This window comes from Drosophila ananassae, chromosome 3L, assembly GCF_017639315.1.
Source record: "Drosophila ananassae strain 14024-0371.13 chromosome 3L, ASM1763931v2, whole genome shotgun sequence".
NCBI classification, from domain to species: Eukaryota; Metazoa; Arthropoda; class Insecta; order Diptera; family Drosophilidae; genus Drosophila; species Drosophila ananassae.
The window spans coordinates 4,575,924-4,603,665 of record NC_057929.1 but is presented as its reverse complement, the minus strand read 5'-3'; the positions used below and the strand labels follow the sequence as shown (position 1 = coordinate 4,603,665).

Sequence of the window (27,742 nt, the reverse complement as noted above, 5' to 3'; positions counted from 1 at the left end):
TCCAACTAATTCTAATACAGATTTAGATAGAAGGTTTTGTTTTAAATGGAATCTAGAGTATTATGTTTTAATTTAGACATTTGAATAATAAATTATTGGCCACCAAAGAACAAATAAAAACAAATCAAATATTTTTATCTTATGAGTTTATATTTAAATCAGATTAAATCATGGTCCTGAGATCTTTTTTCTGTAAATTTTAATGATATTTTGTTGTCTATTTGATTACCAAAATATTTAGTTTAAAGTTTAAACTATAAACCCTTAAAAAAATATACAATTCTCTCTCTCAGTTATACTAATCGATGAGTACGAGGATTTCGAGGAGGAGGACCTTAACTGTGAAGGCGAAATGGAACACTTCCCCTCCTGGGAGATCGACAGTGATATTGGGGTCGATGTGGACGTGGATGCGGACGCCGATGGCGACTGCGATGAATCCACTGAGGACACGGCCCTGCTGCAGTGCGCCACGCGTACTGCCATTGTTATAACACCAATTAGCCCAGTGAGTCAATCGAATTCATTTCACAACCTTGACATAATTTATTCTCGATTGTAGGTAAGCTCCGCACACAATCTTCAGCAGTTAAATGACCAAACTACAACGCTTAATAAATCAAATTTGCTTCCGCCAGACTCTGGCTAGTTAAATGCAATTGAAAAGTTAGCTTATGTTATCACTAGAATTATATTATGTACTATTGAATACATGTTAATGTCATTTTCGGACATCATTTGTGTTCACAATATGGATAGCAAACAAATGAAAATCAAACCAATAAATCTGCTTTAGCAAAACAATTTTAAATTTAATTTAAATGTAACTCAATTCTTGGCAACTGACGTGGCAACTAAACCCTCCTCTCCGTAATCATCCTCATCGATTTCATGCTCAAGTTCTATTCCATCTTGGGTGGCTTCTGGATCCTCTATAAACTCGATGTTGGTATCATCGTCGATCCGAAAGCATCGTTTTTTAGACGTCGATGGCCCATCGCTGATGTACTCATCCTCCTCTTCCTCGGTGAGGAAGATAGTGCCATTGTGCACCTTTCGTACGTGCACATTTAACTGGGAACTGTTGATGAAGCTGCGCCCACAGCCGCCCTCAAAGTAGTCCCGGCACATGAACTTTGATCCGTGAGCTCGCTGCATGTGGGTGTTCAGGCCCTGTTGGCGTCCAAAGCGCTTGCTGCACATCTTGCATTCGAAAGCGAAGCGTTTGTAGTGCTGACCCAGAACGTGGACAGAGAGAGACTTCTTGTTCCTGGTGGTGAAGCTGCACTGGTCACAATTGTATGACTGTCCATGGAGCTGGGAAAAGAATAGTATTAGATGAGAGTTCTTAAAGCATATGGTTGTGGTGTTTACTCTCTGATGTGACTCCATTTCGCTTTTGTGATAGAAACCCTTTTGGCAGACACTGCAGGCATACCGCTTCGTATTGGAATGCACCACGTTGACATGGGTATCATAGTTCCGTACGTTTTTGACAATTTTAAAGCACTGGGGACATTCGATGGGCTCGTGCCAGTAGGCATGGTGCTTGTTCAAGGCTTCCTGGTTCTTATAAGAAGCATTACACAAAGGGCAGACAACATTGTCTAAAGGGATTTAAAGCCAACATTGAATTATAATGATAAATTATAAGACTTGTCTCATACCATTATTGTGGCTTCTGGCTACATGAACTGACAAGGACATCTTGGAACGGCACTGCTTCAAACAGAACTGGCAAACCCACTCCTGTTCAGACTTTGAAGTTTTGTTAGCCTGCTTGCTGGAAGTCTCATGTGTTCTTCGCTTGTGCGTATACAAGGAATTCCAATTGGCATAAGCCTCAGAACAGCCCTAATAGAATATATTTAGTCAAAGTTTTTAAAATCTATACGCAAAACACAAACCTCCTGATCACACATGTAGAAAACACAGATCTCCAGCTTGCGGTGTGTGGCATCCCCCCTTATTTGCTGAAAGTTACGAATATGGTGACGGTATAGTTTCATGTGAGAAAACTCCTTGCCACACGGTTGGCACCAATACAACCCGTTCTTATGCACTCCCGTTTTTCGGTGGCACTGCAGGTCATTTTTTTCTTTAAAGTACAGCGAGCAGTGCTCGCAAACATAGGCATCGCGAAGGAGTTCCGTAAGAACCTTTGCTTGAAAACAAGGGGATTCCTCGTTATTCACATGATCCTGCATGTTCTTGTGGCTATCGCTTAACTGGCCGCATTTGCTGCACACGTTGACATCCCTTTCGATGATCAAGTGTTTCTTCATGTGGACGTTGTAGGTGGCCTCGCTGGCGAACTCCCGGGAGCACAACTCGCAGCTTATGGCACTGCCATGCATAGCTCTCTAAAGATGTTTTGATTTAATAATTTGTTGAAGATTTTAGAATTATTAAATATCCTACCATGTGCCCATTTAATCGACCCCGAGACTCGAACATGGCCATGCACTCAACGCAGGTGAAGGTGGTGCCATTAACATTGGTATGGGATTTGTTGTGCTCTGTGAAAACCTCGGGATCTCGGAAGGTGCGATCACAACTAGAAATTAACATATCTGTTAAGACTATTCTTTTTACATTCTAATCACATACATATCACAGAAAAGAGTTCCTTCTGGCTCATGGAAGTAATTCAGGTGCTGGAATAGTTCGTCAATATTATTGCTGGCATAATCGCAGATGAAACAATTACGGGGCCTGTGCTTCTCCAGATGAAATTGATTGTGAAAGTTGAAACTATTTGGAGGATACATCACACATTAGTTTTATTTAAAAATATAAACTCCAGCTCAACTATTACCGCTTCCAGGAAGGAAAGTCCAAGGCACACATTTCGCAATAAAGCCGGACACCTCGCTTCTTTTTGATGACATGGGCGCAGGAGTGTTTGTTGTATTGAAGAATGTTTGAAAACGTCATTTTGCACTCCGGACAACTGCCATAGATTGGAATGCTAAACGATAACAACAACTATTAAATAAGAAGCATTATTTAAGCTAATCTTTAAACGTACTCTCCCACTTTTGCATGCATGAGCACCAAATGCATGGCCAGAAATTTGACCCCTTTTAGCTCCTTGCTGCAGTTCTTTAGAGGACACCTGAAGACATTACCTCTAGTCTTATGAGCTGTTAGCATATGACTTAAGAGAGAGTTAAAGGTTTGAAACTTTTTGGAGCAGTGTTTGCAATCAGTGGACCAGTCGAATGAGAGTTTCTCAAAGCTGGTCTTTACCACCGTGGAAAGGTATTCGAGGATGTTACCAATATCATCATCTGCAATGGGAGGAAAATAAGTTCCAACTCGTGGGTAAGTATATATTTAACGTACGATCTTTGATCTCAACAAAGTTGAAGATAATGACATTGCTAGATTCGCTTCCATCGACCTCTACTTCACTCTGACTATCCTCTGCTTCCACTTTCGCTCGAGTCTCTGGCTTTAACTTTAAATCAGGCAGCACCGGGTCAAGGATATCTGTAAAAAAAACAACATAATTTAGGACAGGAACTTAGATTCATGCCTTTGCCAACGCACCTTCATGGTCGTAAATGAATTCCTCCTGATCTATATCCGTGTCAGGGATAGATTCGCTGTCCAGCAGGACTATTTCCTCATGCTTTTCAACTTCCTCTGGAACTGGGGCTGAAACCTCTTCAACGATCACCTCATCGTCGTTCAGGATGTTGCAAATGAGGCGACTGATCTGCTCCTGTTCCGATTCCTTTGGAACTCCTTTTGATTGTTTGGCGGGAGGAGCTGAAATAGGCTGCTCCTTGGCGTTATCAAAATCCTGGGAAGTAGTAGGAGCAATCTGGAGTGGTTTTGATGGATCCTTGTTGATGCGAAGACTGTGCTCTCTTTTTGGAACAGCTGGTACTGTTTTAACGGTCTTAGCCTTTGGAGAAGCAACCTGTTGTGCTGCATGATGCTCAGGTGGTGTTGGCACTGCCATGGATTCTGGGATAGCCACCGATACTTTCTGTTCAGGAGCAGGCTCCTTGGTTTTATCCTTCGCCGCATCCTGTTCCCGCTGCAGTTCATCGATGTCAAAGAGGCGGATTAAACTGTTGACGCAAACTTCGCACAGCAGCTGCTGCTCGTTGGAGTTTGGTGTCACATTGAAGTCAAAGTGCTTGGCTAGCAAGGATTGCAGGCCCAGCTCGGTTCCAAACTCGTCAAATATCTCCTGGTACTTGAATTTCGGATTGAATACTCTACAATGCAGGCAGCTTTGTTTATTTTGGTTTTCCGACATCTTAATCTTTGTCCGCGAGCAGGAAACCGATAACCAAACATACGCGATAACGATAAGAGCCAGAGTGGCATCCCCATAGTGCTGCCACTTCTGCTAGTTTGTTTTATCAAAGTCCTGGCAACGCTTTATGGTTTGGCGGGCAAATTGAAAAGTTAAAGAACTTTAAACATTTTTCTATCAACATTTATTCATTTATTACAGTACTACTAGCTTTATGCGACATATTTTCTACACAAGGTGCTCCAAAACTATGACGTTCTAGCCGGAACAATCCTTTTAGTTTTCTGGAACTACAATTTAACCTTTGACTCTCTTGAGGAGGGCGAAGTAGCTGTACGAGACATTCACAATCTGAAAAGAAAAATTAAAGTATTTGAGTGACAAAATACTATTCTTCAATTAGAAGTTCCTCCGTACAGAACCGAATGCCTCCAGACTGAAAACAAAGGTGGGATTAAGGGTGCGTAGGAGCAGAGGCGAGTCGAAGCGCATCATCATCATCAGAATCATCCGGCGGTTGATCCTGCTCCAGCCCGTCCACTGGGAACTGTAGATGGCGTGACAGAGCCGAGAACTGTAGGTGGTCACCTCGTTGGAGGCGTAGCAGATGATGAAAACTTGCCAAAGCATCATCAGCTGGTAGATGCAGGTCTTGGCCATGTAAATTCCTTCTCCATTGGCTATCGAGATAGTGGAAATGTCATACAGACTCGAGACCTGGACGAGAACTGAGCACATGAGCTGCACAGAGCCCGGAACTTTGACAAACTCCTCCACCAAGTCCTTGAACTGCACAATGCTGTTGTAGTAGCTGGCACACTCCCGCAGCTCCCAGGCAATCCGCTGGTTATCTCTGGGATCTATTTCCGAGCCAAGTTTCTCCAGGCGCAGGACCAACATTTGCAGCTGTACCCTCAGGAAGGTGAGGAGAGAAAAAGCCACAGAGTCGTAGGTAATATTCAGGACACAGGTGGGCAGCAGGCAAGCACAGTGGAACACAAACAGGAGCCAGTAGCACAAGCTGCCCTGGATGTTGCACACCTCGTACATGGTCATAGGTAGTTCCTCCAGTCCAGCAAAAAAGGGTACTATCAGGAAAAGCGAGACCGTTCCCAGGGATAAGATTCCATAGAAGTTACGCATTTTGATCACCACCCTCCTGGCCGATTCCATGATCTCTATCTCCTCCTTTCCCCGAGTGGAGAATGTCTTGGATTTCATCATTTCGACCATGTGCGCCAGATTCCGGCTCCTAAACTTCAGGTGCAACAGCTTGGTCATGCAGGACATCTCCGTGGCGAACATGAAGAACACCTTCAGGATGTGCCGTATCCGGGAGATATTGTTCACCAGCTCCACGGCAAAGAGCAATAGCATAACAAAGAGCATCACCAGGATAAAGCCAAAGCGGAAGGCATGGGATCTTTTTTGCCCTCCTGTGGCCCAAATGGGAAGCCTCCAGGCGCCCAAAATCTGAAAGTACCATACCTGGTAATTGTAAAAGTCCTCCGTGACCAACTGATGCTGAAACATGTTGCCGATTCTTACTCAACTTAACATAACCCCCTTAGAAATCCTTTTTATAGTCCTTATAGCCAGGATAATAACGGAAAATGAGGCTCATTATGGAAATTATAGCTACAGTGCAAGAAAATAGTGGGTACAATTAATATTATATCCTACCGAGCTGAAAAACATCAAATCAAAGCCGAGACTGGGGTTTATGGTCCTTATCCTGAGATTTGATTGAAGGCGTTGCATGAAAAGGAGCAGAATCCTGCGGTTGGGCCGAGACCAGTTCACCCACTGGGTTTTGTACAGTTCATGTGGCAGCTCCGAGCTGCGCTGGGTGACCTCCCTTTTGGGAAAAGAGTGAATATATTTGAATATCCTTTCAATTATCCTTACCCGGCATAGTAGCACATAATGAAGATCTGAGCCAACATGGCGGCCTGGTAAACGATGAACTTGAACAAGACCATCTTCTCATTAGAGAGCTAAGAGTAAAGATAACAATAGTTATTTTGAAAATGTATTATCCTTAAAGGACTCACCACAGCAATGCCATAAAAGTTGGCTGTGAGCACCAGTACTGTACAAAAGACCTGCAACGAAATCGTTTTGGTTAGGAGCTTCTCCACTTCCGCCGTCAGATCCACAACGGCCATGTGCTGGCGGATGCACTTCCTCAGCTCCTCGCCAATTAAGCCATCATCCTCGGACTCCCGGTCCAGTTTTTTGAATCTTTCCGCCACAAAGTCCAGCTGACACTTGATGAATATGAACAACGATGAGCACAGGGGATCGAATCCTATGTTGGTCAAACAGGATATTGTCTCGCCTATAAACTGATAAGTGTACATAATCCAATACCCGGCTGTGCGGGGATCTTCACCAAATGGACTATACAATGGCAGTGGCAAGTACGACCACTCAAAGATGAGCTGCGGGATAAGGATCACTCCCAGAGCCGCCAAGGATATGTACATGTAGCCGTCCCTTTGCCACCGACTCGATTCACAGGCAGCGGCAAAGATGGACCGCTCCTTGGGTCCTTGTGGCCGGAACTCCTCGTCGTCCAGACGGGCAAAGAGCCTGTCCAACTCCACATTGTACCATTTTATACTTATGAGCTTGATGGTGACCCCCAGACTGGTGGCCAGCACAAAGAACGCCTTCACCACCTCGGACATGCGGTTCAGGTTGCCCAAGATATACAGAATTACCAACAGGTCGAAGAGCAGCACCCAAAAGCCAATCCCTTGGATGCAGTTAACCTGGTGCAGAGTCCTCCGATAGCCTGATTCGGAGGGCCACAATGAAAATATGTTCAGGAAGGCCTTCTGGCGCTTGTAGAAGATTTCCGCGTTTTCAGCCATTTATTGGATAGTTTAAAATTTATTTTAAAAATTATTTCAGAGTTCCCTTCTTTTATAGTGGCTTAGAAGTGATTAAAATGTCGTTAGTAGATGCTAGCTAGCTAAAATATTTACTAATTATCCTGGTGGAGTTTAAGACTACAACATGTAAAGGATAACAGTTTCTAGGTTTAAGGATACATTTTTAAAAACCAAAAGTTCAGAGTTTCTTAATAGTTTTTATTTTGGAGAAAGTGGAGATCCACCCAGTTTATAATTTAAAAAATATATAAAAATTTATCCGCAGTGCACTGGTCTCCGCAATTTTCTACCAACATGCGTCTGTTAAATAAAAATACTGAATTATTTATAAAGCGATTATTACGCAGGATAATTGGGCGCAGTCCTTCCGAAAATGGGAAGCTATGAAATATGCATCATCGCTGATTTAGAGTGGGAAACTTTTGGGATTGCAGCAGAAGGTATATCCCTCATAGGAGTTATTTGGCAAGCTCATGGGGCAACCAACAGGATGGCAAATGTCCAGGACCTTCGGCCTATCCGTGTAGAAGGTGTTGTTGTACGTTAGGAACACGTACAGGCCATTGCCGCTAGCATCTCGAACCACTTTGTAGGTCCACTCCGGAACAGGTATCGTGGATCCAGCTAGGAACGCCGGCCGGAAGGTTCCATTGGCGTCCGGTAGTGTCAGAATTCCGATGCCGCCGGTCTTTACCCGGAAATAACTGGACGGTGGGATCTGGCTGCGCACCCAACGCTCTATCTTCTCCCAGTTACCATCGTTGATGGACTTGAATTGCGGCACCACGTTCAGGTAGCGAAAGGTGCTCCCCATTTGGTCCAGAAACAGGAAGTCCGCCGAGGCCACCAGGTGTCCTCGGTTAATGATCAAGGCACGAGGATTCGGCAAGTACGACTGCCCATCGCCATAGATGGCTCTGAACGCAAAGTATATGTTGGACTTGAGGTAAGCGGCTGCTTCTCGGGGACTGAACATTTCATCGGCCACAAAGTCCACAAATGGTCGCCTGGGAACTGGTTTAGAAAATATAATACTGGAAATACAAAATATATTATTTGTTGACTCACAGAAGGTCTTGTAGTAGACATCGCTCTGAGAGTACAAAGCCCTTCCATGCCCGGCATCGAAGCAGGTGCGATAGAGCTCCAGAACCCTGCCCTCAATGGTATAGCCCACGGAAAAGATGGTGCCAGGACACCCGTTATCCCTCATCCTGGACACAGCTGGCATCATGGGATTGGCACACTGCATAGGGAGGCCAACCGAGAACCCTCCACTGTCCAGGCACTGAGTCTCCAGCACATCGGATGGATTGGCGTACATTAGAAGGGTGACCCCCGTTGGAACTATTTCCCGCCGCTGCAATTGGAGATCTCCTCTGGCATCGCGAAAAGTGAAAATGCGATTCGTTTGCTCCACCATGTTCTGGGTTATCCTACAATCGGCTAGGACCTCCCAAGCTGCTCTTGAGTAGTAAGGATTTGAGGAGGAAACCAAGAAGAAAACGGTATAGCTCACCAAATGGGCAGATCAGGATAATGAGAATGATGCGGAAGCCACCCATGATGATGTAGAAGACTGGACAGCTTTAAATTTTGAAGTTCTGATCGGAAGGAGTACTTACAATACAATGAATTTCCGGGGGAGCCCCAGTAACAAATAATATTTTAATCGATATATTAATAGATAGATTTAAAATCAAACTACAATTTGGTTTTTTTTGACAGTCCACTTGTGGATAACACTTTATTGCTTCTATCACATACAAAAGTTGTTGTTTGGTTGCTAGTTGAACTCTGCTTCGAAACAATTGCTCAATTCTTGTATTCGTGGTACTGTACTTGAATATAATAATCATGATGGTATATGTTGTTACTTTTTTTGTGTGCTTTTCTTTCTACTTCAAATAGTTAATATTGGTTGGGTTCTACAAACAAATATATAATTCTTACATAAGCATTTAACATAGAAGGTGAAAAAAACTAAAAGTAGAAGAACAAAGAACGAATCGAAATGCCATCGCATCGGAGGATTAAATTTAAGTTTTCGAATATCGCATAAGTGGTTTAAAATACGTTTAAAATAAAACAAACTTAAGGGGAAAACTGAAAACAAAAACTATATTATTTTGCACTAATTCATAAAGAAGGGTAAAGGATTTTTTTTTATGCATTTTTTTTAATAGTTTTTGGGTTAAAAAAACAGGTTTCAAGTTGTTTGCTTATTACTTGTTCAAAATTACTGCGCGAAAATCTCATTTAAATTGAAGCTTATATAGAAAACATGCCAAGGGCCACGTTTAAATGCTATAAACTATACTTCTTAGTTGTTGTCCTGCTTGTGGATCAGCTTCAGGATCACTTTGCCGGCCTGGACCTCCAAGGCGTAGAGGCTGCCATCCTTCACCTCGTTGTTAAGCACCTCATCGGTGACACTGACCAGGATGCCCGACGGCCCGGAAATGTACACACAGCTCTTGTTGGCCTCGTTGAAGATGTTCGATCCGCTTCCAGAGTACTTCGAGTGCATGCTCCAGTTATTATAAAGGGCAGCTGCTGCTGCGGCTGCAGCTCCTCCTCCTGCTCCGTTCTCCTGGGCACTGGCCTTCGCCATGAACTCATAGAACCCTGGCATCTTGAAGATCTTCTGCTGCAGCTCCTTGGCGGTGTTGGACAGCAGGTAGATGGCATTGTAGCTGCAGCCATCCAGGCTGGCGTACATGGTAAGTCGGGGCGCAATAGTCCTGTTTTGGGGGAGAGTGAGGTGTCAGTTATCTAGTCTAGTTCTGGTCAGTTAGTCTACTCACTTGGCGCGCAAAATGTTGAACATGCGGATGCCGTCAGCCAGGCCACAGATCTGTATCAAATCCTCCTTGGACATGCTACAAAGTAGTCAGAATTGTAATAAAAAGTGTTTAGAAAACAATGTCATACTAACCGCATTATATCCGATCCGGAGAACTGCGCGAAAGTCGAAAGATAAGCCGTGAGGCGGTGATTGGTCAGCCACTGCGTCACTTGCGAGGGCGTCGATTCCGGCATGATGTTCTGGTTCTGTTTCGGATTAGTAATCGGTTAGTGGAAGTGTTCTGATAAAGGACCATTGACGGGGAAACCTACGCATTCATCGATGTCAGCTGGCACATGCTGCGGCGACACCATGTTGGTTGTGTCCATCAGCTTCAGAGTGGGTGAGTTGGTGGACGTCACCGAGTTGATGGCGATGGGACTGCTGCTGGTGGCCGGGGATGCTGCGCTGGCTGCAAACGGAAGCATTCCATCGTACTTGGGTATGTGGACAGGCGAATTGGGCCAGAGTTTCATACTGAGGATTAGAGAATGTAAATCAGGGATTAGTAGAGTAAAGGGTAGCATGTCCTTGGATCGTACAAATCCAGTAGAGCTCGTTCAATATCGGACGCTGGCGGGAATGATGATCCTTCAGATGCAAGCGCATGTTCGCGAATGCGAGAAACTCTCCTATCATCGATCTCCCATCTTGAATGTCGCATTTTTCATATTCCATAAGGGGAGAATCTGGTTTGCTCTTGGGCAGGGTCTGGAAGTCCAACCACTCGCCTTGTTTACAAGCCACCCGATACGCCCTGTTGCGGCTAATTGGCCCGCAAACCCGTTTGGAATCTGTTTTACGACTGACTATATCAAATAGGGGAAATTTTTCCAGACTTTCCAGACTCCAGACCAGTCTTTTCCCCGCTTCTGCCTCGCTTTTTGCCACTTCCCCTCGCACCGTAAGCTACTACGGTGGTTTCCATAAAATCCAGTTGTGATCATCACCAGCCAATCGATATAATCGATCCCAACAATACAAGACCTTATACAATCGCATATCATTTGCCATTATTATCTATAGTACTCGGCCGGCCAGTAAACAAACAAAATCATTGAGCAGAAACGAAAACTGAAAACTGAAAACCGGTTAAAAGCAACTTTAAACTATAAATAGCTTCTGGCCAAAAGCAAAAGCAGCCATACCGTGCCACACGGCGTAAAATGCTCTTAGGTGGATCTCTTAAATATCTGGTTGATCCTTCTCTCTATAGATTTCTCTCTAGATATCTCCACAGTCCCATAGTCCATAGTCCCCAGTGACCAGTGACCAGTCCCCCAGTGTCTCTGATCTTTCTGCTCTCAATTCAATTGATCTTGATGATTGTTCAAATGGCAAACAAAATGATTTCCTCTCGAACTGGCTGCGGGAAAATTCCACTGAATGGTGCGTTTCATTATTGTAAGAAGAATAAAATGTTGTTTTTGAATATTTTGTGGAAGAGTTTTGGAAAGTAGAAAGTGGTTGTTAAGAAAATAAACATATTACATCGAAGAAGTACCAACTGTTTTATTTCTCCTTTAATATTACAACATTCCGTGGAATTTTTAGAATCAAAAAGCACAGATACTATTAATAACTAACCCAAATTTAATTTTAGAAATTTATGTAGAAACGGCCATCAACCTCAGCCTATTTTTATGATTTAATGTGTAGCTAATTTACTGAATAAATCAAGCAATACATTTAAACTGCAATTTTTATATCTTTGCGACTATCTTTTGGATTAATGACTAAATGAACCTACCATTAGATGATAATTACCCCTATGAACCGCACTGTACTGTGAATGATAAGGAACACGTATCTCGGCGGGGTACGTAATATGCACTTGATCTTAACTGAATGTTATGTAAATGGCTGGGACTGCAATCATTGGGCTCGTAAATCAAAAGGCCTGGATTGTAGTTGTCACATAAATAAGCAAGAGTTGCGGAAAATTTTCTGAGCTCAATTGGAAGATTGCTCAGCGAACTAAATTATATGCAACATTCCGATTTTCTATGCCTTCGGATGGATACTCACTATTCGGGACTGTAGCATCCAGTGGTGGTGGCGGCCATCACCAAGTCCAGGGAGATGTCATTCATAATGGTGCACTCGTAGCTGGGCTGGAACTTGTCCTGCTCGGACTGAGGACGCTTCTGTATCTTCTCACGATCCTGCTTGTGCTTCCTATCAGCGCCCTTTAGCTTGAAAACCTAAAACAGGATTATATTAAATATTATTAGCCATCAAAAGATGTTCTCCAAACACTCACCTTAATCTGGCAGGCAGCGGCATGGACCGCCTGTTTGGCACTGTTTCCGGAGCCATTGCCATTGGGAGTCTGTTCCGGTGAGCCTGGGGCAGTCACCACAGTGGCACTACCGTTTCCGGTGCCACCATTGGAGGCGTTGTTCAACGCTGTTGTGGTGTTTGTGTTTTCTATATAGGTTTCGATCTGCAGCCGGAAGGGGACTCCCTTTTCGCCGCCGTGCTTCTTGGGGGTAAATTCGGTTGAAATGCAATTGACCTTGATGTAGACGCCGACCTCCTTCAATGGGTCCCAGAAAATCTCCACGGTATTCAGGGAGTTGGAGCTTAATGGCTGCGACACGTGGCACAGGCCATACGAGAGCGGTACGTCCACCTCAATGATGCGTTCGCCGGGGCGGGATTGCTGCCATTGCTGCATCTGTTCGCGTTCCATGAATTGGAGGCGGCGCTCATGGAAACAGATCTTGATCACACTCTGAAAGTGGCAAAGTGGAGAAGTCAGGAGACGTGAGAGGAGAGGTCGCCCCAAATGAAGTCACTCGGAAAGTTTTCAGTTTCAATTTTCGCACACGCAGATTTCACATGCACAGCCATGGCGCATAGCTTTGGCTTTCTGGACTCTCAAGTCTCGAGCAGATCAATTGTGGCTTATTAAAATCAATTAAGACTCTCAGACACACTCGTCCAAGAACACACCCACTCGTACACACACACACACTCGGCAGACGACTCACTGGATGGCATCACATGACCACTCGTCGGCTCAATGGGTGGCTGGGAAGAGGGACTTTAAACTCACCTTCAGTATCTTATCCCGGTAGAGGGACAGGTCACCGATCTTCTTCAGCTTGATCTCGTAGCTCTGGCCTTGGTTGAGATACGTCAGGGTCTCTTCGTTGTTCTTGGTGGCAATTGAAGTGGCCGCGGCCAGGATGTATTGGAACCTGGATTAGAGCGATTAAGAGGTTAAGAGATTGCCTTTAGTCTTTGGAATGTTGTGCTCACTTGTGGTCCTCGGCATTGGTGGCTCCGTTGGCCGACACAATCTCTATCTTGGTGGGGTCCAGGACACTCAGTTGCTGCTGAGGCAGGACACTGCCCTTGTCGTTCAACTCATAGTCGTTGTTGGCCTGTGGGGATCCCTGGGGAGAGCCACAGCCACACGCCAGTCCCGAGTTCACATCGTGCTTGGTGTTTCCGGCGGAACCAGATCCGGCAGATGATTCCTTGCCCTGCGGTATAACCTGCAGCGGTGAGTTCTGGGCCTCGTCCAACTTGGCAATGGCCACCGAGGGAGATCCTGCGGCATTGTCCAACGAAATCTTGGGGCTCGGCTTGATCTGCTCGGTTTGGGGCTCCTGCTTCAGGGTGCTTAGAGTGGGCGAGAAAGCCAGGAAGTTGTCACTGGTTGCGAAATGAATTCAATAAGCCATAAATCATTGATTCGGTTAGTGGTTCTCTTACTTGTTCAGGTACGAGTTGCTGTTGAACTCGGCATTCAGATCGAACCCGATATCATCGCTCCAGCTGCTGCGGCCTGTGAAAGTGAAGACAACAAGAGCTATATATTGAATCCATATCTCCACAATGTCTAATTTTATAAAAAAAACTATCAAAAAGTTTTTCTCTCGACAGCGATAAGCAGTCTTCCAATCTTGATGGCCAACTTGCGTAAATGCCGGCAACAAACGTCAAACATTAGTCACAGCCATTAGTTATTGTTGAGATTCGAGTTTTATATTAAGGAAAAGTTAATCATATTCTAACAAGCTCTTATTGATGAAGAAGAAGAAGAAGAAGCTTAATTACAATCGTTATCGATAAGGTCTAATTCACAATAGCTTATTATAATATTATATACTATACGGAATATCTAATTTACACTAGCTTAAATATAAGTAACTCTAGATTATTATATTTATACAATTCAACACGCCTCCTTAAATTTATAATCTAGAATACCTTTTTTTACTTCATTTGTACTTCATTTGATTACCATTAGCTTTGTCACAGTTTGACTTATAATATTTTACAAGTTGTTACAATAGTTTTAGCGATTGTCTATTATTAAAAAATTTAGTTTTACATAGGCTTTTGGTTAATATATCTGCTAAATTTTTATCTGAATCTACTTTTACAATATCGATTAAGCCTTTATTATAGCTCTCATTTATGTAGTGATACTGAACTTCAATGTGTTTCGAATTTTTTGTAAAGTTCCCGAATTTAGCTATAGCGATTGCTCCTGTATTATCTTCGTAAATTTTTATGGGTTGACTGAATTTTTCTTTAAATGAATCCATTAATAAATTTCTAGTAAATAATATTTCAGTTACAGCTTCTGACATAGCAGTATATTCAGCAAAAGTTGAACATTTTACAATTGAATTTTGTTTTCTTGTCTTCCAGAAGATTGGGTTTCCTTGGAACCTTATAACAAAACCCGTTGTTGATTTTCTATCAATACAATCTCCTGCGAAATCAGAATCTACCATACAGTCTAGAATATCATTATTTAAATTATCACAATAAGTCAGTTTTAAGTCTTTTGTCCTATATAAATATTTCAATACTCTTAAAGCATATTTAAAATGAGTTTCGTTATAACAGTTTTGGAATCTGCTGAGATAATTCACACTATATGTTATGTCCGGTCTTGTGCCTGTACTTATGTAGAGTAATTCTCCTATTAAGTTTCTATATTTTATATGTTCAGTTGAGACAGATGCTTGTTCTAACTTTAAATTTGTTTCCATGGGTGTATCGTATAATCTTGAATTTTCTAACATGTATTTTTCCGCTAAAGACTCTATATATTTTGTTTGACATAGTGTCATTTTAGTTCTATCATTATTATAGTCTACATCTATGCCAATATAGCTTGAAATTTTGCCTAAGTCTTTCATAGAGAACCTTTTCTTTAAACTAGCTTTTACTTCTTCGATTTTGGAAAAATTTTTGCAACAAATTAACAAGTCATCTACAAAAACTAGTAAGTGAATTGGATCCTTTTTTGCAATATCTACATATAAACAATAATCGTACTTACTTCTTATAAATCCTAGGCCTGTTAAGAATTCATTTATCGTATCATACCAAGCTCTTGGGCTTTCTCTAAGACCGTACAGTGCCTTTTGTAATTTATATACTTTGTCTTCACTCATTTCATACCCTAGCGGCATGTTTATATAGACTTCGGTTTTTACTTTGCCATTTAGGAAAGCTGTTTCTACGTCCATTTGTTCTATATATAAATTGTTTACACAGCTGTATGATAATAGTGTTTTTAAAGTTTGCATTTTTCCTACTGGCGAATATACATTATCAATATCCTCTTTTTGTTGAAAACCTCGAACTACTAGTCTCGCCTTGAAAGTGTAAATGTCTTTGTTTAAATACTCCTTTCCGTTGTCACACTGTAATTTTTTCACACATTTGTTAAATTTATTTTCTACGAAGTTAATATAATCTTTGAAACAATTTACCGTGTCTGATTTATTTTTGATACAATAAAGTCTAGTGCACTTACTATAATCATCTACGAATGTTAGAAAATATTTTTCTCCACCATAGCCTGTAGTATGCGGTCCATTTAAGTCTGTATGAATTGTTTCGAGAATTTCTTTAGATTTTATTCTATTGTTTTCAAATGGTTTATTGGACATTTTAGACTGTAAGCAGTTCGCACACTTCATCTCAGTTTTTTCTAGCTTATCTGGCAAACCTTCTAATAATTTTTCCGAAACTAATTTATCTAAATATTTAAAGTTTATATGGCCAAGTGCCCTATGCCATTTTTCTTTATTTGTTAGTTTTAACACATTTGTATAGACTTCTTTAATACTACCAGTTTCTTTTGCAATACCTTTTATCACATACAAGTTGTTTACTTTATTAGCTACGACTACTAATTCATTATGCTGATCATATATTTTTGCATTACTGTTTTTTGCAACAATGATATTGTTTTTCGTTATTCTTGATACGCTTAATAAATTCTCCTGAATTCCATTTACATAGTAAACATTTTTTAACTCTACAGTTTTGTTTTTATAGTAGGTTTTAAAAGTTAGTTTGATATTACCAATTTTGGTAGCTTTTAAAGTTTTGCCATCTGGCAGCTTAACGTCGACAGCAATTTTTAGATCCTGATAACTCACGAAATATTTGTCGCTTTTGATTATATGGTCCGTACAGCCGCTGTCCAAGATCCACTTTAATTGATAAGCATTTTCGCTTGGGTCCTTGAAGTCACATCCACTTGGTCCATTAGCTGCAGGATGATGTAACTCGACAGACCATGCTGCGCTCGATTCGTTGCCTGAAGTCTCGTTCACGTATCCTCGGTGAGATCCCCTGCCTCTGCTGTATGAGCCTCGTGATCTGCCATGGAAATTTCCCCGTTTTCCTCTTCCCAGGTTGTGAGAAAAACCTCTGTTTTGTCCAGTTTGAATAGCAATTTGGCTTGCTTGATTTCCTTGATTGAGATAGCAGTTTTTTTTCTGGTGTCCATATTTGCCACAACTGAAACAGACTCCTTTAGCATTTGCGTTGAATGTACTCACGCTTGATCTTTTAGACGTCTCGCTTTTGTTGAAATTTTTCTCTTTTATTTTGCTTTTTACATATTCAACTGTTCTTTGTTGCTCTGGTACAATATCTATAAAATCACCAATATAGCTGTAGTTCGGCGGCAATGATTTTATAAGATATCTCATTTTTTCTGCTTCTTCCAAAACTCCACCTGCTGCTTTAAAATCATTTATTGACTTTTCAAAATCAACAAAGAAGTCGTCCACTTCTGTATAGTTGCTGAGTTTTATTTCTTCTATTTTGCCTCTTTGTATGATCTGGAGCGCCGTTGATTTCGTTGTGTAAATACTATCAAACTTTTTCATCATCTCATAGGCTGATTTACATTCACCTATGTATTCCAACTGTCTGTCAGTGACTGTACTCATAATCATCATCCTCGCTTTTAGGTCTCTCTTAGTCCAGTCCGCTTCAGCTTCCTTATCGGTCTTAATGCATGTTGCTTGTTGTTTGCATTCTTTGTATTCCAGCAGAACCATCAATCTCAGTTTCCAACTTGTGAAGTTTGTTCCATCGAAGACGGGTATTAGGGTGTCTTCAATTCTTGCTTGAGCAGCCATAGTTATTGCCTTTTTAATTTCTGTATTTTTTTTCGTCTATGTCTTTTTCAATTTTTATAGCAACACCTTGCATTGATCAGTTTTTTGAATTCAGTGTAGAATTCTTAAAGCACTTTTAAAGCTGTTCTGTTTTCTTTTATTGTCTTTTATATTTCTTTCGCTTTTAGTTGTAGTTCTTCACTTGGTCTTTGTCACGTTTTTTGTTTCAAAATTTTTAATCTGTTCGCATCCACGTGTTCCTTTGTAATGTATGTGAGTATTTGCTTACTATGATGATTGATTTAATTAAATGCCTTCAAACACGCTTCACTTTAATGCAGATGTTCTTATTTTTAGTATATATATTTTTTTTTCCTTAATTTTGAATCTTTTCGTTCGTCGTGCCACTTTTTCGTAGATTTGTGTGTATGAGTTCGCAAGCTCTTTACTTGGACTAAAACTTTTCTTTTAACTGTTTATTTTTTATTTTATACCAAAGCTATTCACTTTTCCTTTACTTGTTTAATCAACCTTGTTCCGCTACCATGTTGAGATTCGAGTTTTATATTAAGGAAAAGTTAATCATATTCTAACAAGCTCTTATTGATGAAGAAGAAGAAGAAGAAGCTTAATTACAATCGTTATCGATAAGGTCTAATTCACAATAGCTTATTATAATATTATATACTATACGGAATATCTAATTTACACTAGCTTAAATATAAGTAACTCTAGATTATTATATTTATACAATTCAACAGTTATAAGCCCTCTTGGAAATTAATTTATATATTATACGTCCTAAAGTCCTAATCAGTTATGAGGTATATGAGATCTAAACTATAGACTTCCAGGCATTGAAAATGTCTGAAATCGAATTGAATTGCAACCTGCTTACATATACGATGTACTCTAATGAAAGAATGCTTCTGATGTTTTGTTAATTAATTTAATTTGTGAGCTCTGTAGAGATAGATACTGTTTGTGTGGGTATTCCATCAGACAATACCCGGTTAGATCACAATCGATTCAAAGTTATCCAAGACCCGAATGACGCACAACCGAAATTCACATTCGCGATAGTGTCAGAGCTAATGGTTTGATTGAAATCTTCTGTAATATTATACTTTGGACTAATAGTCCCCAACTTATGGCCTTTGATTATATAAAGTTAGAGCAATTAGGCCTGGCCAAGTGATCTCAGAAAGGGCGTGCTGTCTCCGACCCTCTTTATCTTCCAATCCCTGCTTATCTGTGGGAGCTTTTAGACTCCCAACCCATCAGCCATCACCCATCTCCCACCACCGACCCACAGACGGCCAAAACGCTTGTGTTTGGCCTTATCTGTCCCGAGTACCGCCCCAACAACGATGATAAGCCATCAGAGCTCTACAGTGCTCTAGATTGGAGTCAAAATTATATGGCCGGGTATGGTCTACCCAAATCTGTTTGTTCCGCGGTACACTCTATAGAGGTATAGAGGCAGTGTGTCAGTGTCATGCCTAGGCCCCTAGTTAGTTCGAATGGTTTGCGTGATTTTTTCCCCTCCTATCTTGGGGGCAGATCTTTAAAGTTTAAAGGGATTTGGGTTGTTTAGGGGCTTGTTAGGTTTGCTGGCCATTGGAAAATTACCAAGAGACTTGGATTTTCATTTCGATAGGGACATTCTAATATTAAAGCCGCGTTGATTAACACAAAGACAGGTGCTAAATTAATTATAGTTATATTCCGGCAGGCTGTTAATTTCATTAGGGACCCTAAACTTCGACATTAGAAGCCATCAGCCTTATATGTTAATAAATTTATGAAACTATTTAAAGACTTGACCGCTCTCACAGTGCAACTACCATATTCGATATTGAAAAATGACCAATTTAACCCTTTGTCTATTCGGCTTTTAATTGGCCCCTCACGCATCTCGTACAGCTTCATGTCTGATAGATACAGACTAATTAGCGATCATATATCCGACTGTTTATACGCCACTTAGCACCCCCAAAAGGCAGAAAGCCTCACACTTGTCTTACGATACACCTGTCTAGGGCATACTACATTTCTATAATAAATAAAATCTTTATATATCTATACTCCTTAACACAGGTGCAGATAGATCTCAAGTCTCAGAAACGGGTTTCTCAATTACGAACACTTCTAATACGCCAGTAATCGCGGGAGGGCCAACGGGTTTAAACCCCAACTTCCCATCCAGGTACCTGGCTACCTGGCTATACAGCTTCCCAGTCAGTCACAGGAAGAAGTCTCCAAGTCCATTCTTAACCGCTTTCATTGTTTGTGGGTCAGTCAGCTCACAAGTTATGCAAATTCATTTAATATTTCGTTTAAGATTCATTTAAGAAAAAAACAAAAAACAATCATCACATTGACACATATTTTGTTTAAATATATCCTATGGGAATTATTAAATTAAGATGATTAAGTGATACTTTTGAGAGTCTGGTTTTTTGTGGGAATAAGTATATAGATAGATAGTCCTATAGATAGATCGTGTTCCTTACCAGAGTGCTTCTCGCGCTTGTGCTTATCCCTCTCGTGATGGACCACTTTGGTGGGCAGGTCGCCGCTCTGGGAGCCAGTGGGTGAGCTTTCACTTTGACCAATGTCCAGGGAGTCCCAATCCATTCGTCTTTTGCGTGATCCGCTGTTCAGATAAATGGTCTGCACGTCAATGATCTGCGGTCCCGGCGACTCCTTCGACTGGGCGTCTACGACAATCGTAATTTGTTCGATTAGCGATGCGGAGGAGGATGAGGATTCTACGTGTTCGGTGGCGATTGGGAGGCGATTGACAGTTGCGATTGCAGTTATGATGATGTACATGAAGTTACTATTAAGATCAGATCTTCTCTTACCTGTCCAAGATTCTTCAGAGTTTGGTGGCGAGTCAACAAAGTTGATCACTTGCTCATAATCCGAACTAATATGCTGGTGGTGGTAGCCGCTGATGAAGTGGCGGTTCTGGATCTGAAAAATCGTAAAACCGTGAGAGGTATTTAGTTGGAAAATTGAATTTCGAAGCCGTAATCACTGCTCCTCACTGGAACCTCATCACAAACAGCTACAAAAGCATGTCTAGCCGCCACCGAGGCTATGCCCTCTCGCCGCATTATCTCCCCGATTCCAGCTCAAAATCTATATGTAGGTCTGAACCTTGCTGATAAGGTCGTCTCTCCTCGCCTCGAAATCTCGGAGAGAGTAGGGACAAACAGAAATTCAAGAGAATCTCGTGTTTGTTATTAAAAACTCGGCTTGGTTTCATTATTTTTGCTCCGATACTGATAAGTTGGAAATGCTGCCCGATCTGGGTAAACAAAACGAGAAAGATATGCGCCTCAAGAGCTGGGCCAAGAGTCCATATACATTTCTTTATTTAAACGAATGTCCAAAAATAATAAAAAGAGTTCAAAAATATATATAGCTCCAGATATACCCCATATGGGGTGGGTAAGTAGGTCGTTCGTTTGACGTAACACTTGCAACTATTTATTAAACTGCATTCTATTGCTTTTTCCTCTATCTATGGTAGAGCAACTCATGTGTAAGTTATATGATACAGCAGGCCATATATTATAATTAGCAATTGAACTATATAGCTGGTATATTTGTCTCCGGGCCTACGGAATTGGCTGGGGAGGTCTCAGTAATCTGTAGGGAGTGTCTAGCTTTAGTGTCGGAAACTGCTTTCTAAGAGTTTAGGATAGAAACAGTTGTACAAATAATATTTCTATTAAAAAAAGGCTTTGAATACCTCTGGGTTCTGAATATAATGTTCTTTTAAAACATTGTTTTTTGGGTCTATAGATCTATAAACTGAATCTTTAGAAAACTAACTCTCTTTGAGAAAAAGAATCCAGTCTAAAGTCTTACATACATAATATCGTTGAAAACTTTGTTTTTTGGGTATATATATATCTTGTATGTATATATATAGCTTGATCTTTAGACTCTACAGATCTATAAACTAAACCTTTAGAAAACTTCAGCAATCCTCAATAGTTTAATATTTTTTAAGGTATATTAACTAAACTATAAGATCCAGTCTTGAGTCTTATAGTAATAACAAAACAAAGTCTTAACATAACCCCCATTTTAAAGAACCTAAACTTATTCTTTATAGAAGCATTTCTTAAGATAAGATTATAACTTACGTTGGTATTGTTATTATTGCTGTTTTGATTGTTGGTGCTGTTGATATTGCTCTGATATTGATTACGATTTAAGTTGTTATTGAATTCCATTTGATCGAAGTCGTTAAATAAGTTTAAATCAAACTTTGTAGAGTTGGAGCGTTGATTTTGTTCCTGATCGTGATGTTGTGGGTGGTTGTTGTTGTTTAAATTTGATAGATTTTCTTGTTGTTGTTGTTGTTGTTGTGTATATTGTGGATCAAAGATACTTTGTAAATCCAAGAGACCGGAGTTTTGGGATAGAAACGAAAGAGCCATTCGGTACGAGGATTGAAGGCGTTAGAATCGCTTTCTATTTCTTAGAACTTGTTGTGTTTTTGGATTATTTTTGATTTTTATGATAATACCACTATATATTTAACGACTGACCCGACTTTCGACAGCAATTTTGATCAAGTTCACGCAACCAAAGTAATTGATTGTAAAAGTAATATTCGAAGTAGAAACCGTTTATTAATCGAATGGATACTTAGTTATGGATTGGCATTTTGCTTTTTATTTTTTATCCAAAATGCCTATGACACACACACTTGTTAGAAGTTCAGTACTCGGATCAAGAATATATATATATACGATGCACTTGTCGGGAGTTCTACTAACAACCAAAAAATATCTCTAGTTTATTCATATATATATTTTAACATTAATAACTTGCTTTACACTTTTTTTTGTTTTTTCTAAGTTGGCTCACAATTAATTTTTGTGATTTTGGAATTGGAATTGTTGCGTTGTGCGTGTTTTGTGTTCTTAAATTGGGGCGCCTTTTTTTGGGGAAAAGTACGGGGGTACAGGGCCAAGGGGGGGCAAATTAAAACAATACAAAAAACGAATTGTATAGTTTCTTGATTCCAGTGGTCTCACGCTGACGATGGCTTCGAAGTAGGGTATTTTCAATTTTTAACAGCATCTTGGTACGCAAATACATATAGCTCGATTGCGACTGATATTCATTTGACATGCGCTGCAGTCGTATTTCAGATTTCTCCATTTATTGATCAATGGTCGAGACGTTCTGCAATTTCAAATGTTTTACTGTACAGGTCTCACTGGCACTGGTGTGACTTGTGTACTTTTGTGGCTCTCTGACTGATGACTGTATGTAGTTCTAGTGGACACTGTCAGATGGCGTCGGACATTATATATATATGGAGTTGTTTACGCTTCAATTGAATATTATTTTTCTCCCTCGCTGATAACTCCTTACGGCTTCTGTTGATAATATAGTATTTTTTATATTTTTTTGGGTTTTTTTCAGTGTTGTATTGTTGTTGGTGTTTATTGAGTCACTGTCAGATATTCGACATTTCAATTAGCAGTTCCACTAGCTCCAAAAAACTTGTAGGGCTTCCGAAAATACGATTTTTTTCAATGCTGGTTATGTAACTTTTACTGACACTGACTATGCACTCTGATTTTGTTTAAATCACTGATAACTGATAACTGATAGTGGTTTTAATTTTTTTGATTTTGGGGACCAACGGTCTTGGGGCACAACTATTCGGCACGATCGACAATATTACTCTGGCGCTTGCACTGACTTTCAGACGTTACTGTGAAGTTGATTCGTGTTCGATTTTCGCTCAGCTTTTAGTCGCTTTAGTACTGTATCTGTAGTATGTATGGGTTGTGGGGATAGTATGGGTGTTATCGCGGTTTTTAATACGGCGAAATACGCGGTTGTGTTGGGGTGTTATATATCAACGGCCGAGATGCCAGTGGATCTTGGATCGTCACTTTATTGGGGGCCTAATTTCTGCGACTGCGACGCGAACAGGTTTTTATATTTTTTCTTCTTCCGAAATGGTGGGGCTAATTATTCACAAATGCTCGGTTTTTGATTAGCCAGAATAGAAGTTATATTTGGGAGTTATCTTCACTCGATTTTATTTTCACACTGTATGTATTTTAAAGATAGATTTTTTTTCGATTTTTGAATATTTTTGTTGTTCTGCCAATTCAGAGATTTCAGTTTTTTTTTGTAGTTCAATTTTGGTCTTGCGGGCCAGCTCGCTCCTAGAGGAGCACTTTTAGTCCGACGAAGCCAGGCTTCGAAAAGCCCAAAGAGACGAGCATCTTGTGCGGCAGAACCTTGGTCGAGCGGCAGCCAACGCGGACACGAGGTTAAAATATCAATGAGTTGTGTGAATTTTCGCCGTTAGCGGGAAACTACAGATACAGTTTCGGAATCCAACAAGCCCCAATCAAGCCCGACGGCGCTGCCCACACGGACACACACTTTGGCAAGTTAAGAAATACGCCGCCACGGGCAAAGAGAATCGGATCGGATCGTAGATGTTCAGATCGAGGATGGGTGGATGGGCGGTTGGGCGGATCGCGGATGGCGGATGGTGGATCGCGGATCACGGATCGGAGACGTCGGTTACGGTACGAGTGCGACAAAAACAAGCACTGCTGCTGCTGCTGCTGCGGCTGCTGCTTCTGCTGCTGCTGTTGACGATGGTGATGCTGCTGCTGCTGCTGCTGTCTACTGCTATCACTCTAATTGATTGCGGCAACAACAATGTGTTTATTGGAGTGAACACACATAAAAATTACACTCTCTCCTCTCTCCCATATAGCCTGAAAGGGCTTGGTGTTGTTGTTGTTGTTGTCTGACTGATACTGCTGACTGCACTTGTTGCTTTGTTTTTCGCTGCCGACTGAGGCTGAGGAGGTCCGTTACTCTCAGCTCAGCTGTTTTACACGTTCTTCTTTCTTTTTTTTTTTGTGTAGGCTCTCCGCTTCGCTGTGAATGGCAAGCAAAGCACAAGCAGCAGATACAAAGATACAAAGATACAAAGATAGTTTATTAATTAATTCAAGTTTTTCCTTCTCCGATTAGTTGATTGGGCGTTGCTAGTGATATTTTTTTATTTTTTGCTTGCTCCCGCAATTTTTAAATATTTTTGTGGTAATCGAAAAATTATCGTTAGTTTTTCGATGCGCGCGTCGATGACGTATTTGATTTTTGGCACGCACCCGCGTACAGCCCAAGAAAAAGACTTTCTGCCTCTTGGTTTTGACTAATTAAGCTTTTCCGCTCGCGATAAACACTAAAAAACTGTCAACGTGTTAATATTTCTGACGATGATTATGGATTGTGGTTGTTGTTGTTGCTGTTTTTATTGTTGGGTTATATGTTGTTGTTGCCGCTGATTCTTGCTGCCTCCAGATTAGTTTACACTTAAAACGCTCAACTTTTGACGACGACTGTTGAATAAAAACTGATTGAGCGTGGAGCATACGCTAATATCAACACTAGTCGTGGGACCCCATTGGGTCTCACTCTCTCTCTCTCTCTCTCTCATTAGGTCGCATGGCTCCAAAAGAGCGAGGGCCCGGGGCGCTCTTCCACACACGCATACAGGTGCAGGTGCGGGTGTGTTGTTGTCTTTTTAATAAAACAAAAACAAATCACGCACTTTCGTTGCGACCTTTCATTTTTAAGTATGTATGTATCTAGATACTCATAGTATCTGCTAGCTGAATTATATTTGGTGGCAAAATTCTGTCTTGGGGAGGCTGACTTGCATTTGCCATCCAGTTGCTGTCCCCAGAGACCACAAAGAATGCTATTTATCAACAAGAACAGCTGTTGCTGAAAATCCCAGCCTCTCACCAAAGAGAGCCAGTTAAAGAGTGCTGCACCTGCTCGCGAGTGGGCGCCAATGCTCTTCCATCCGGTTAAGATCCACATCAAGGTACCAATACCTGATCTTATTCAAGGAAAATTAATAACCAAGTTGCATATGCCGCCCATTTATCTCGGTATTTAATTAAAATTAAGTAAACTTTTTTTCAGGAAGAAAATTGGGGAGCTTGGACTACTTTTTAGAAGATCATATCTTTTGTCACCAATGGGAAAAACCTTCAAGTGATACTAATACCGATCAATTAACATCCTCCGATTTCATTCATGACATCTTAAGAACCCAGTTCTTATCCCGCCATCTATCCTGAGTGTTAATTGAGGCCTTAATTGATAAAAGCCGCATCCGAATTTCAAAAATTGGAATTCTCGTTTTGCTTTCTTTTATGTACATTTCCTAAATTGATCGCAATGCGAACGAGAATATGGGAATATGGTGGGCAAATAAAATACTTTTCAATTGTTTTTAAATTGTCTTCAATAACGAGGCCGGCAAGTGAAATTAATTTATTTTGCACAACGAAAGTCAAAGACGCAGTTTTTCTGCAATGAACCGCAAAGCTCTTTTTGCGGAATAGGTAACACGTTTTTTATCGTTTTTTGGTAGCTTCAACTAAGGCCTTAATTAGCGCAGTTAATCAGCACGAATTAGCAACATCAGACTTAAAAATACTCTTTATGGCCATTGATCAAAATCTCTGGCGGTTATAGAGAGAAATTTAGCAGATATTATAAGGCGTAATAAAAAGTGAATGGAGCTTCAAGTTTTTAAATTAGCAGTATAATATATTTTATTAGCATCTATGTTAAACACGATTGCTTTTTTAAAACGACCGCCAACGTCACAATGGATCGTTTTTCAGCACTAGTAGGCGATAAATCGATACCGTTATCGATATCGGTATCGATATATTAATACATTTGCGACAACCCTACTACGACGCCAACATTGAAATTCGGCCTTTTATGATGGAATTATCGCCAAACAATCAGATCGAGGACAGAAAACCCATCCTAACTGCCGACGGACTGGTCCAGACATCAAACTCTCCCTTCGAGCCGACTATCTCGCAGGAGACGCAGACCTCCAACGGAATCGGCGGCGGCCCGTGCCAACTGACAGTCGACCAGCTCGACATAGAGATATTGCCGATAATCTACGACATTGTGCGCTGGTGGGTAACAGGTGCTCTTCCGACTGCTGGAGGGGATGCGGACGAAGGTTCCGGTCACCCACCCCAGCGGACAAAGCCGAAAATCACAAACAAGTGCGCACTTATCAAGAGCCTTATATAACTGTGTTTCATTTCAGCGTGGAGAAGGATCCCTTGGAGAACGCCGTGAAACTGCGAGAGTCCCAGGATTGCAATCACAAGGTACGACGTGATATTATCTATTTGGATGCCTCATAACCTTCCACTCGCTTTACAGATCATAGAGCTGCAGAAAAGATTCGATTCCGCGAGGGAGCAGATCCGGCAGTTGCCTGGCATTGACTACAACAAGGAGGAGCAACAGCAGCGACTGGAACTGCTACGCAACCAGCTGAAGCTCAAGCAGCAGCTCATTCGCAAGTACAAGGACATAGAGTTCTAGAGCAGATTCGGGAGAGCAAAACAAGATGGTGCTGCGACTGCTGATGCGATATCTGGCCAACAATGAGCAGCTGATCCAGCGCATGTCGGAGAGCTATCCCATAAGACGGGCTGCCCAGTTGGTGGTCTCGCTGATGTACCGCACCAAGAGCTTGGCCAGGGAGCAGGGTCTGCATGAGATGACACCGGAGCGCTTCAAGTGAGTTGCTGCAGTAGTGGCGGAGATAATTTGAATAATAACTCCTATTTTTCAGGTCGTTTGTTAATATGTTTAAAAACAATGTTCGGCAGGAGCTGGAGGGGGTCAAGAAGGAGATCAACAACAAAAAGAAAAACTAGGAACCTCTTAGAAAAAACATGAAATTGTAAATAAGTGGCAAGCAAAATTTTAGTCAACTTTAGTAAAGAATAAAAATTGACGTAAGAGCATTACATTACAAAGATCTTTTAGAGCAGGGATGCCCAGTCCCATTGCTCTCGTTCCTCCTTTGTTGTTGGATTGCTCTGTCATATGGGTAGAGCAAAATCATATACGTGTGCTGCTCCCAGTATAGGCAAGGCAAATTACAATAACAATTTTTCGTAGTTTAATAACACTTAAACAGTTTCAACACTTTTCTGGCATTTTGTTGTTGGATTGCCGAAAACTTTTCACTGCAAAAAATCACTTCTTGTTGTGGTTTTGGACAGAATGGTTGACTGTGGAACGATGCATTTTTTCTTTGTCGAAAATTTTCTTTGCGAGCAGCAATGTATTATATGTAATATAATAATAAGCGGAAAGAAAAAAATTAATTTGGAAAGGCATTTTATTAAATGCTATGCTAAAGTATCTGCGTCACAAGCCGATATGGAAGCGCAGTAAAAAAAATTCG

General features: G+C 41.1%; 8 protein-coding genes across 26 annotated transcripts in view; 3 read left to right on the top strand and 5 right to left on the bottom strand.

The window, feature by feature from the left end:
* The window catches only part of LOC6494995 (potassium voltage-gated channel subfamily KQT member 1), a 38,601-nt gene extending 37,785 nt beyond the window's left edge, over positions 1 to 816 (top strand). For all 14 annotated transcript variants that reach the window (XM_032451342.2, XM_044715450.1, XM_032451341.2 and 11 more), the window contains 2 exons: positions 294 to 508; positions 563 to 816. In XM_032451342.2, coding sequence (XP_032307233.1) covers positions 294 to 508; positions 563 to 649 — 302 coding nt within the window. In that variant the 3' untranslated portion in view covers positions 650 to 816. The remainder of the gene's footprint in view (positions 1 to 293; positions 509 to 562) is intronic.
* Positions 523 to 4,334, bottom strand: LOC6495629 (zinc finger protein 616). The gene is made up of 10 exons (XM_001959218.4): positions 3,556 to 4,334; positions 3,349 to 3,495; positions 3,032 to 3,293; positions 2,819 to 2,971; positions 2,611 to 2,754; positions 2,422 to 2,557; positions 1,908 to 2,363; positions 1,668 to 1,854; positions 1,375 to 1,607; positions 523 to 1,317 (listed from the first exon to the last, which is right to left on the bottom strand). Exons 1-10 carry the CDS (start codon positions 4,274 to 4,276, stop codon positions 829 to 831), a joined length of 2,928 nt encoding a protein of 975 aa, XP_001959254.1. The 5' UTR covers positions 4,277 to 4,334; the 3' UTR covers positions 523 to 828.
* Positions 4,335 to 4,420: 86 nt separating this feature from the next.
* Positions 4,421 to 7,273, bottom strand: LOC26515295 (odorant receptor 46a). The gene is made up of 4 exons (XM_014908632.3): positions 6,331 to 7,273; positions 6,185 to 6,273; positions 4,694 to 5,819; positions 4,421 to 4,627 (listed from the first exon to the last, which is right to left on the bottom strand). Exons 1-4 carry the CDS (start codon positions 7,153 to 7,155, stop codon positions 4,574 to 4,576), a joined length of 2,094 nt encoding a protein of 697 aa, XP_014764118.2. The 5' UTR covers positions 7,156 to 7,273; the 3' UTR covers positions 4,421 to 4,573.
* Positions 7,274 to 7,353: 80 nt separating this feature from the next.
* On the bottom strand, positions 7,354 to 8,860 carry LOC6495627. 2 transcript variants are annotated; one of them, XM_014907897.2, is made up of 4 exons: positions 8,802 to 8,860; positions 8,696 to 8,755; positions 8,245 to 8,637; positions 7,354 to 8,190 (listed from the first exon to the last, which is right to left on the bottom strand). In XM_014907897.2, exons 2-4 carry the CDS (start codon positions 8,739 to 8,741, stop codon positions 7,583 to 7,585), a joined length of 1,047 nt encoding a protein of 348 aa, XP_014763383.1. In that variant the 5' UTR covers positions 8,742 to 8,755; positions 8,802 to 8,860; the 3' UTR covers positions 7,354 to 7,582. The 2 variants fall into 2 exon arrangements, with proteins under 2 accessions (XP_014763383.1, XP_044571480.1); XM_044715545.1 differs by having other exon boundaries at positions 8,696 to 8,831.
* Positions 8,861 to 8,995: 135 nt separating this feature from the next.
* Positions 8,996 to 22,616, bottom strand: LOC6495626 (upstream-binding protein 1). 5 transcript variants are annotated; one of them, XM_001959215.4, is made up of 12 exons: positions 21,585 to 22,616; positions 20,289 to 20,400; positions 19,935 to 20,141; positions 13,751 to 13,823; positions 13,292 to 13,690; positions 13,086 to 13,230; positions 12,288 to 12,761; positions 12,053 to 12,228; positions 10,297 to 10,501; positions 10,115 to 10,230; positions 9,984 to 10,058; positions 8,996 to 9,920 (listed from the first exon to the last, which is right to left on the bottom strand). In XM_001959215.4, exons 1-12 carry the CDS (start codon positions 21,879 to 21,881, stop codon positions 9,500 to 9,502), a joined length of 2,700 nt encoding a protein of 899 aa, XP_001959251.1. In that variant the 5' UTR covers positions 21,882 to 22,616; the 3' UTR covers positions 8,996 to 9,499. The 5 variants fall into 5 exon arrangements, with proteins under 5 accessions (XP_001959251.1, XP_014763381.1, XP_044571478.1 ...); XM_014907895.3 differs by having other exon boundaries at positions 19,935 to 20,192; positions 21,585 to 21,894; XM_044715543.1 differs by having other exon boundaries at positions 13,292 to 13,657; positions 19,935 to 20,192; positions 21,585 to 21,894.
* Positions 21,946 to 22,611, bottom strand: LOC116654778. The gene has a single exon (XM_044715546.1). The coding sequence runs from the start codon at positions 22,609 to 22,611 to the stop codon at positions 22,432 to 22,434; it is 180 nt and encodes a 59-aa protein (XP_044571481.1). The 3' UTR covers positions 21,946 to 22,431.
* A 3,428-nt stretch (positions 22,617 to 26,044) lies between the features above and the next one.
* On the top strand, positions 26,045 to 27,036 carry LOC6494996 (mediator of RNA polymerase II transcription subunit 9). The gene is made up of 3 exons (XM_001959214.4): positions 26,045 to 26,447; positions 26,585 to 26,648; positions 26,704 to 27,036. Exons 1-3 carry the CDS (start codon positions 26,239 to 26,241, stop codon positions 26,866 to 26,868), a joined length of 438 nt encoding a protein of 145 aa, XP_001959250.1. The 5' UTR covers positions 26,045 to 26,238; the 3' UTR covers positions 26,869 to 27,036.
* Positions 26,894 to 27,299, top strand: LOC6494997 (protein NCBP2AS2 homolog). Its single transcript, XM_001959213.4, has 2 exons — positions 26,894 to 27,066; positions 27,122 to 27,299. Exons 1-2 carry the CDS (start codon positions 26,894 to 26,896, stop codon positions 27,204 to 27,206), a joined length of 258 nt encoding a protein of 85 aa, XP_001959249.1. The 3' UTR covers positions 27,207 to 27,299.
* Positions 27,300 to 27,742: the final 443 nt, after the last annotated feature.